This window comes from Gossypium raimondii, chromosome 11 (genome assembly GCF_025698545.1).
Source record: "Gossypium raimondii isolate GPD5lz chromosome 11, ASM2569854v1, whole genome shotgun sequence".
Taxonomy (NCBI): Eukaryota; Viridiplantae; Streptophyta; class Magnoliopsida; order Malvales; family Malvaceae; genus Gossypium; species Gossypium raimondii.
The window spans coordinates 5,414,210-5,425,877 of record NC_068575.1 but is presented as its reverse complement, the minus strand read 5'-3'; the positions used below and the strand labels follow the sequence as shown (position 1 = coordinate 5,425,877).

Genomic DNA, 11,668 nt, shown 5'->3' with positions numbered 1-11,668 from the left:
AACTAAACATTCATAATATCATTTAAAATTAATTAATAACTTCATTTATTTTCCATTCTAACTTAATGCCAAATTATATAATATAATTTTTACCATTTTATTAAACTAATATCAAAATATGGTATACCATTTTTACAACCAACATTATAAGCATATCTATATAATCTCTATACAACTCCTATTACATGCCACTTTCAATTAAGGGAGAAAACATCACCAAAATTTATACTGGAGTCGGGATCGCTCGGATCTTTGAACCGAGACTCGAATCCTTTCAACTGCATGACGGAAACAATCTGTATCTTTGAGTATTTTATACTCAGTGGTATTACCATAATTCAAACTATAATAACCATAATAAAATATAAATATCAAGTATATAACAATTGAATTTCTCTTACATTAATCCATTCTTAAACTATATTAGTATTAACAATACACTTTTAACTATGCATCAATTTTAATCATATGTCATAACTTTAATTACATTTACTACATGAACATTTAGTTCATGTTTTCCATTTCCAATTTCAATTTCAATCCACAATTCATTTTTCTCATTTCTTTCAATATTTTCAATAATACGATCAATAAATTTCTCATTTCTTTCATTTTCAATTCATTTTTTACTTATGTGTCGTATATCAATCAGATTCATATAAATTTCTCATTTTAGTTATTCACCCTATTAATAATCTGGAGTTTGATGGATACATGGATTCCAACCCAAACACACCAGTACAACACATTGTGCCTAAAACGATACATAGTACCTAATCAGTATACGACACATAAGTGCTTGAAACGACACACGAGGTGCCTGATACGACACACGAGGTGCCTGATACGACACACGAGGTGCCTGAAATACGACACATAAAGTACCTAATATACGACACATATAGTGCCTGATCGGCTAAGCCGATAAATCCTGTACTCTTCCCAAATCATATGGCATGCCAATTATATCTGACTACGCCCGATTAGTTAATAGGGTATTTGAATCACTTTCTCAATTTCAAATTCACTTTCGATTCAATCACAATTCAATTCAAATTCACTTTCCACTTTGTAAATATACAATTCAATAACAATACATATTTCAGATATTCATATATAATCACACTTCGATTCAATTCAAATCACTATCAATACTTAATTTCAATAATCATATTCACTTGAAATCAACTCCATTCAAAACAATATTATCATTTCAATTGCTTACCTAATTTTACTTACCATGCATTTTAATTAAAATATAACAATTAATAATAAATAGATTTGAATTATAGTAATACAAACCCGAATTTGCTCAATTATTCCTCAATAATCTTCTCATTTCCTTTGTGTGCCGATGCCTCGAGTTCCTTGTTAGCTACAAAAAAAAAATTTACACTATTAATTACAACGTTAATTTATAATAATAGTAGAATTTCTATCTAATTTATACTTTAATTCTAATTTAGTCCTAACTAGATTTATCGACTTTTCTAATTTAATTCACACTCCATTTCTATTCAAATTTCATCCAAACTCAAATTTAACTACTAAATTTTCAGCATATTTCACTAATTTCAAATTTTCCTCAATTTAGTCCCTACAACATAAAACTTATAGCTTACTTTACAATTTAATCCCTTTATCTATTCTAACTTGAATTTCATTCATTTAAATCCCTAATTCATCTTTTTGTTTAACATAAGCTACACTTGAAAACCTATGAACTTACAAAATATCAACTTAATTCCATCAAAACCTTGTTTTAAAACTTCTAAAACATCAAAATTAAGTAAAAAGGGCTTAATTGACTTACCAATCAAAGCTTTAAACCTTAACCCTTAGTTTTTCCTTTTTCTTTTCTTTCTTTCTTTTTCCTTCCCCTGATTCGAATTAGAGGTGCTCATAAGCCGGGCCAGGTTTGGGTCGGGCCCAAAAAAATTTGGGCCCGCATCCCAGGCCTGACCCGAAATATGAGCCTAAAATTTTGTCCATGCCCGGCCCGGGAAAAAATTCCTAAGTCTGAGCCCAGCCCGGCCCGACCCATTTTTTAATAAATACCAAAAATTTATTTTAAAAATAAAAAATAAAAAAATATTTTAAAAATATTTTAAAATTAAAAAATTAAAAAATATATATTTATTATATTCGGGCCGGGCCGAGCCTGGGCCAAAAAGTGGTACCCGAGGCCCAGCCTATTTTCTAAACAGGCCTCATTTTTTGCCCAAACCCATATTTTGGGCCTATATTTTTACCCGAACCCTCTCATATTTCAGGTAGGGCCCGGCCCATGAGCATCTCTATTTCGATTGGTCTTTGTTTCTTTTATTCTTTTACTTTATTTCTTTTATGTATTAGTTAATAATAATAATAATACATAATAATAATATAATAATATTTAATTCATAAATATCTTTTACTTAAATTATAAGAAAATATTTTATTTTATTAAAAATATGTTTTATATATTTTACACATGTTTAATTTAATCACCATACATTTGTCTTTAATTTAATTTATTTCATAATATAATAATTATAATTATAATTTATCAAAATATCTTTTAACTTAATTTTTAAGTAAATAAATAATTATGATACAAATGTATATACATATATTACTACGTATGTACAACTTTATCACCCTACATTTGTCACTATTTGATTTAATCTGTAATATAATATCATAATTTTAATTAATATAAATTATATTATCTAATAAAATAATAATATTCATTATAATTTATTAAAATATTTATATAATTAAATCTTTATGAAGTAATTACCGCCTCAAATTCTTAAATAGGCTTAACTGCCATTTTGATCCTTTATATTTTCTTTTAATCTATAATTAAACTTTTATCATTTACTCAATTTAGTCCTTTTTACTAATTATCCTAAATTAAGCTAAATCACCTAATTAAAACCTAATTAAACACACTACTAAACTCATAGGTATTTCTAATAATTATCTAGAGGTTCAATTTTCTAAGACGGAGGCCCGATACTACACTTTCTCGATGTCCGTAAATTTTGAGTCGTTACATTTGATGTGTTATATTTTTTAATTTTATTTTATATAAAAAATAATATAAAAATTTTAATATGGGAAAGACAAGCTGTGCTTGGATTTTAACATTTTTATCCAAACTGAACTTGAGTAAAATTCTAAGTCCATTTTTTAGGTCAGGTTGAGTCTAGTCCAAACTTAGAAAGCTAACCTAAATTTTTTACTTGACCCGACCCAAACTTGACTCATTCCACCCCATGATCAACTCTACTCAACTAGCAAACCACAACTTTTTTTGAAATTGATATTTATATCAATTCAATCTTAATTATAAAAATATTTAACTTTAATTATCAATATTTATAACAAAATATAAAATAATCACTCATATAAAAATTACAGAAATAATCACTCAATATTTATTAATTATATTAATTCACTTTTAATTTTAAAATATTTAACGCGGTTATATAAATTAATTTTAGCCACCTTTAATTTATTTAATTTTTATTTTAAACGTCCAAAACATATTTTATTATCGAGCCACAAAAATTTATTTATTTCAAAATTGAACCACAATAACTTATTTATTTTAAAATCAAACCTACCAACACAGAAAATTACAATTAGAAGCAAACCAAACATCAAAATTATAGCTTTTAACACCATCAATGTCGATTGGAATTATGTGATATACCATTCAAAAAACATGAAAATTGTAACATCCCATGACAATTATCCGATTCATTGTAAGAAAATTGAAAAAAAGAAAAACATAATCTAAGGAAAAACTAAATTGACAAATGGGAGAGAAAGCACCCCCATACCCTTCATTTTTTTCTTTAGCTTACAGCTTGTCTTCGTACTCGGAAAGCGGGGTCATTTGCTCCTTCAATCCCTTCCTCCTGCGGATCTCCGCAACATGGTTTGCTGCCTGAGAATTGGGTTCTAATGGATCCGATGGCATCATATCCCAGTGATCGAACACACATTGTGGGAAAGCCTGTCCTGATGTTGCGGCCCTTAGTGTGCTGGAGAATCCGAATGACTCGATGACTGGAAGGTAAGCTTTTATGTTGTAGAGTGGTGTTCCAGGCCTCTGCATTTCCTCGAAGACGTGTCCACGTTTCTGGTTAAGAACACTGTAAATACCACCAAGTGCTTGCTCAGGAGCTTGGATCTCGACTAAGTAAACGGGCTCGAGAAGCCTTGGCTTGGCCGTAAGCTGAGATGCATAGAAAACTCGGCGAGCAGTTGGAATGATCTGACCACCACCTCTGTGGATTGCATCAGCGTGGAGAACCACATCACAGACTTCGAAGCAGATACCTCTCATGTTCTCTTCGGCGAGTGCACCTTCCTTTGATGCCCACTGGAACCCAGCGACAACAGAATCCTTAATTTCATTAAGGTACTGAACTCCTTTACACATATCGACAACCATGTTAGGACCAGTGGTCTCGGGGCCAAAACACCAAATCTTCTTAGCAAGATCTTTGTCCCAACCAAACTCCTCAGCCAAGATCTTGGAACGTACCTTGGGGTCATCTCTTGGACCGATACGCCCGTCATCTATGGCCTCAGCAAGACCTTCCTCCAGGGGTCGAGCTTCCATGTAGAGACGGTTGTGCTTGTTAGGAGACTTGCTCATCACAGTCCTACAAGATCTCTCAAGTACAGTCTCACGAAAAGACACAACAGGGTCCGATTTAACAATCTCAGCGCCACCCATAAAATCTTCTTGTAAATCCTTGAGACAGATCTCGAGATGGAGTTCACCAGCGCCTGCAACAATGTGCTCTCCCGACTCTTCAATAGTACAAACCACCATAGGATCAGACTTAGCTAAACGCTTCAACCCTTCAACGAGTTTGGGAAGATCGGATGCAACCTTACACTGAACAGCAACGCGGACAACAGGTGAGACAGAGAACTTCATAGCACGAATTGGGTGGGCTTCAACTTCCTTCTCATTAGTTAAAGTTGCGTTCTTCGTGATAAATTGATCCAAGCCGACCATAGCAACTGTGTTACCGCAAGGCACATCCTCAACGGTTTCCTGCTTCTTTCCCATCCAAATAACAGTTCTCTGTACACTCTTAACGTATAAATCTTTCTTCTCACCTGGAACATAGTTTGGGCCCATGATTCTGACCTTCATACCAGTTGCAACTTTGCCGGAAAATACACGTCCGAAAGCAAAGAATCTACCCTTATCAGAAGCAGGAATCATCTTTGAAACATAGAGCATAAGGGGACCCTCAGGATCGCAGTTCCTGATGGCGTTAGCATAAATATCATCGAGAGGACCCTCATACAAGTTCTCAACACGGTACTTCTGAGCCTTAGTAGGAGAAGGCAAGTGAAAGATCATCATTTCGAGGAGAGCACTGCTTGCAGGAAGCCAAGTCTGCATTACACGCTTCATTAGGGCCTTTCCCATCAAATCCTTCTCATCAGACTTCATGGTGACACCGAGCTTTTGCAACATTGGCCAGAGCTTATCTTTCTGGTCATTCATACATGTGTTTATAATCTGCTTGATGGGTTCATAACAGAATTGAACAAATCCACGCTTGCAGCTGGCAGTGCCGGTGCTCTTGGTAGTCCACTTCTTGGAAGCTGGATCAAAGTAGTTCTCACCCCAAAGTCTTTCCATCATTTTTGACTCATCAACTCCGAACTTCGAGGCATACATTTTAGCAAAGTTGGTCAGGGTAAATGCCCAACCATGCAAACCAGCAGAGAACGCAACTGTTCCCTTCTCGGGGTAGACTTGAACATCACCCAGAAGAGGATCTTCATACGTGGCCATGATGACATTAGCATTTTCGATCACTCTCTGGAATGTCTGGTAAGCCTCCTCTCCATCAACCTGGAGCTCAAGGAAACATCGGTCCATCTTGTTAACAGTCAAGACGGGCCTGATCCTTTCTCCAAGAGCCTGACGGAGAACAGTCTCGGTCTGCACACAGACACCTTCAATACAGTCAACAACCACAAGGGCACCATCAGTAATACGAAGAGCAGCTGTAACCTCCGATGAGAAGTCAACATGCCCGGGAGAATCAATAAGATTGATGAGGTATTCATTCCCTTGCCTATCTCCTTTGAAACTCTTCACAGATTCATCAGCCATTTCATAATACAAGGAGATACCGGTAGACTTAATTGTGATACCACGCTCTGCCTCATCGGCACGAGTATCTGTCATACGTACATCACCAGCAACTTCTTGCGCAATGATACCAGCAGCAGCGACAAGAGAATCAGTAAGAGTCGATTTCCCTGCATATCGAAAAACTAAATCAGAACCAATGCCAACAAAATCGTACACAAAGGTGCTTTCATAGTTAAAAATCGACGTAGGCTAATCATCCATACTACTACTACCAATCTTCCCAAAATCTAACACCAATGCATACACAATTCATATTAAAATCAATAAAATTTCATTAAATTGACATAAACACCATCATCAATTACAAATATATTAAAAAAAAACTCTACTTTTTTACATTATGGTTCATCGATAACAAAGCACGAACAAAGGGCATACCGTGATCGACATGGGCAATAACAGACATATTACGGATGTTGTGTTTCCGGTCCATAATAGAACGGAGCTCCTCAGCTGTAAACTTCACCTGTAATCATATCCAGCATAACACAAATCATTAAAAAAAATCACAGCAAAAATATATTTTAATAAAAACAAATTCAACAAAATTAAGAACATAACATAATATATTCATTAAACTCACCATCTTGAATAATCTTTAAAATGCCCCGAACTATTAAAACCTATACAAAAGCCAAACAAACACAATTCTTATATCTCCCAAATAAAATTATCAAAACAAGTATAATAAAAAATAAAAAACCCAGAATTCATGCAACATACAGAATGAGATGGCAAATCAAATTATCTAAATATATATATAAATTTTGTGACCAAATCCAGAAAAATAAAATAATAACATATAAAAAATTAAATGAAATCATGATTTAATACATTTAAGTATCTAAATCAAGCCAGATAGAGAGCAAACCTAAGAGAAAATAGATTTTGAGAAACTCAAACAATAGAGTGAAACTGAAAGAGAATATAAGTGTATTTATAATAGAAGATATGCTAATGAAGTGCCATTGAAAGAGAGAACCAAGTGCAAGAAGAGTTCTCTATAAAATAGGATTTCTTAATTTCAAAATTCCACCTTGGCTTTGGGTTTTGATTGTTGTGCCTAAAAATATCATTTTTGACTGTTCTATAATCTTTCCTTTCTTTAAGCTGAGTCGCCACATTGTTGGGGGAAAGCATGGCTAAACTTACTGTTGCTGTTCTTTAATTTTTCAAATTATATTTTGTCATAATTGAGTTTAGTTTAAATTTTTAATTTAGTATTCGAATTTTTTTTTTTACTTCAACATTTTTATCCTAGTTAAATATTTATATTTTTTCATTAGAGTAAATGTGTCCAGTATCAAATTAAAATTAAAAAATTTATATACCAAATTAAATATTAAAATCAAAATCATGTATCGAATAATACATTAATCCAAATCAAAACAATAAAATAGTAACTGCTATTTGAATCCTTAATTTGATTTTTAGCATAAGACTTTTAGTTCTACCTAGAGTTGATCATGGCCAGACTAGGTTTAAAAAATATTATGAAAATGACCTTATAAGTTTTTGGCTTTTTTAAGAAGTTGAACTTGTAAATTTAAAAATTATGAAAATAATTCAATTTCAAGATTAATTATGGGAAAGACTTAATTTTTTTAATAGAGTTGGGTGCCACCACTTTACCAGGAGACACCACCCTAAAAATAAAATAAAAAAACAATTTTTTTGGTGTCGTTTAACAAATTGATGACATCGAACTAAAGCTTGCAAGGACAAAACATTCAGGGACCTAATAAAGTAATTACCCTTTTTAGATTGACATAAAAAAAATGTGCATGAGAGTATGGCTGCATCTAATTAAACTTTTAGTCTATTTCCAAGGTCCGTCTCATTTTGAAATTAAATTTAATTAGCCCTTTAAAGATATAAGAATAACAAAAATAAATCATTCACATTTTAAATTTTATTTAAAACAATAAACTTAAAAAACTATTTAAAATTTTTATTTAAATTACCACTGTGCCCCTCATAAAATTACCTCAAGTTTATCTAAATTTAAATATTTTCATTTCATTCCTAGCATATTTGAATTTAGATAAACTTGAAGAAATTTTTAGGGCATATTGGGTAATTTAAATAAGAATTTATATAGTTTTTAAGTTTATTGTTTTAAAAATTAAAAAATTTGAAAGGTTTATTTTTGTTATTCTTATATCTTTTAACGGCTATTTAAATTTAATTTCAAAATGGAACAGATCTAACATGGAAATCGACTAAAAGTTTAATTAGGTGCCGCCATATTCTCATGTGATTTATTTTTGTTATTCTTATATACTTTAACGGCTATTTAAATTTAATTTCAAAATGGGACAGACTTAACATGGAAATTGGCTAAAAGTTTAATTAGGTGCCGCCATATTCTCATGCGATACTCTCTTTTCAGCCAATCTAAAAAAGATAATTACTTTATCAGGTCCCTGAACGTTTTGCCCCTACATGCTTCAATTCAATGCCGTCAATTTTTTAGGCGGCACCAAAAAGAATTTTTCTTAGGGGGGGTTTAGTGTGGTGCCGCCTGAGAAAGTGGCAACACCCAGCTCTACTGTAGAAATCAAGTCATTCCTATAATTAATCTCGAAGTTGGATCATTTTTATAATTTTTAAACTTATAAGGTCATATTCCTAAAAAAGCCTCAAAATTTTTATCGTTTTTAAGAGGGTTAAAGTACAATTTTACCATTATAATTTAAAATTTTATAAATTATAAAATTAATTTGGTTATACAATTTGTATATATATGTTTAGATAATTTGGTTATTGTTTTATTGTAATTTATTGTTTTCATTTTCAAACGATATTGAGTATTATAATATTGAAATTTTAATAGAGTAGTGAATAGGGAATTTTCTCATCTGATACTTAAACTATCAAGTAAAAAAGTGGTTAGTATTCTTAACCTTTGATTGACAAAATTTTCATTCCTACTCCTTCAATCCTTTGTTCAAGTAGAGCCTAGAAGAAACTTAAATATATCTTATATTATATACTATAAGATTTTAGGTCCCAACTAACGTGGACAGTCTAATTTTTAACACATGGTATATCTATTTTGTCAACATGTAACGTTTCTTTATACAACTTTTATAACTCACATTTATCCTATAACTATGTGTAAATTTCTTCAATATTTTCATAATTGCTCGAAAGTTTTTTTGTTTGAAATTTATTTTAAAAATTATATATTAAAACTATTTTATATAATAATATATTACATGATGGAGAAAATAATATTATTTTAATGGTTCAAAAATAACCTATAACTACTATTTAATTTTTCAATCTAAAAGTTTTGAAAAACATCTTGACAGAATTTTTTATTTTACAAATAAATTCATAAGATAGATCCTTTTAGATATTATTTAAGAAATTATAAATTAATTTTAATCCCACATTTTATTTTATTTTTCTAGTCTAGAAAGTTCTGGTAAACATCTTTAATAGATTTTTTAATTTACAAATAAACTAATAATTTAATAAATAAAAATAAATTTTAATCTCAAATTAATTAAAGAACATTGTCATATCTCACAATTACATTATAAATAAGTGACAATATTTCACTACTATTATTAAAAAATTAATTTTTCACTTCACTATTTTAATTAAAATTAACATTAATATGTTAAAATTTAATTTTAATCCCACATTGGCTAGAGGATACTCCTATGCTCACATTTACCCTATAAATAAGTGACAATTCCTTCATTATTTTTATTAAAAATTCTTTTTAATCTCATATTAACTAGAATAAAATATCAAATCAAATTATCTAAACATATAGAGAGAGAAATTCTATAACCAAATCTCAGAAAAATAAAACAATAACATACAAAAAATTAAAATAAAATCATGAACTAATACATGTAAAGATCTAAATCACACCCGATAGAGAGCAAACCTAAGAGAAAATATATTTTGAGAAGAAAAGAAATTCTCAAATGATAGAGAGGAACTCAAAGGAGAATATGAGTGTATTTGTAATAGAAGAAGTGCTAACGAAGTGCCATTAAAAGAGAGAACCCCGAGTGTAAGTAGAGTTTTCTATGAGATAGGATTTTTGTAATTTCAAAATTCTGCCAAAGCCTAAATACTATTTTTGACTGTTATATGATCTTTCCTTTCTTTAAGGTGTGTCCCTAGTCATCACATTGTTGAAGCAAAACATGGCTAAGCTTACTATTTTTATTCTTTAATTTTCCATACTTTATTTTAGTTTAATTTTTCAAGTTGGTATTTGGATATCTTTTCTATTTATTAGCTGAATATTTTTATTCTACTTAGATACTTATACTTTTTCATTAGAGTAAATGCATCAAACATTTACGGGATCACATGATATCTTCTGCTTTTGAATACTAAATTAAATATTAAAACTAAACTCAAATATCAATTTAATATTTAAAAAGTTTCATAGGCTAAATTGAATATTAAAACCAAACTCATGTACCAATGATACATTAATCCAAATCAAAACTACAAAATAGTAACTGCTATTTGAATCATTAATTTAATTTTTAGCATAAGATTTTTATTTCTACCTAGAGGTGATTATGGGTTGGGTTAGATCGGGTTAGAGTTAGGTATCAATAGAATTTTAGGTCCATTTTTATGCTCATCTCAATTCATAAAATGGGTCTAAAATTTTGCGTAAGTCTGTCTCAGCCCGTATTAAATTTTTTATAATATTATTTTTATATAAAAACAAATATAATACATCAAATACACTAAAAACATTAAAATAAATATTTTTCTATAAATAATACTAAAATAAATGTAACTTAACAAGCAAATGCATCTAAGATAATAGAAAAATTAACAATAAAATAATAATTAGACAATATCCAAACAACAACAGCAAAATAGTAACAATATAATAGCGAAATGACAGCAAAATAATGGAAACAACAACAAAACACATCAATTTTTTTTTCCAAATTCAGGCTGGGTCAAGCCCGAGCAAAAAAAGCTTACTCGAGGCCCATCTAAATGGACTTCATTTTTTTGCTAAAACTCATTTTTTGGACCTATAGTTTGCCCAAACCCTCTCACTTTTCAAGCAGGTCTACGAGGTACCCAACCAATGACCAAGTCTAGTTCTACCCCATAAATATTCTTTATGAGTAATATGTTTCTCGGTAACAATGGCGAAGCTAAGGACTGGCAGGGGGCACACCCCCTAAAATAGAAAATGTCATTTAACTCTTTTATAACTTATAAAATTTTAAATTAGTAATGGTAAAGTTACATTTTGACCCCAGAAATTATAAAAATTTATATTTTTAAGAAATTATAAAGATATAGGGTTTTTTACTTAAATAATATAAAATAATTAAATAAATACTGAAATGAGATAAAGGCATTAATATTTATAAATCTAGGCAGAAGCTACAATAAAAAAATAGTGTTGCATGACCAATCGATGACACCCCTCTCCCCAGCCACCAGTCACATAAACTTTTAAAAATAATTTTT

At 30.6% G+C, this 11,668-nt stretch overlaps 1 protein-coding gene across 1 annotated transcript; it reads right to left on the bottom strand.

Annotated features, from left to right (window-relative positions):
- Positions 1–3,737: 3,737 nt before the first annotated feature.
- LOC105761380 (elongation factor 2) lies at positions 3,738–6,659 on the bottom strand (the record flags this gene model as incomplete). The annotated part of the gene is given in 2 exon segments (XM_052623317.1): positions 3,738–6,309; positions 6,512–6,659. Coding segments are annotated over 2 exon segments (2,604 nt in total), but the record flags the coding sequence as incomplete, so codon positions are not given.
- Between the last annotated feature and the right edge of the window lie 5,009 nt (positions 6,660–11,668).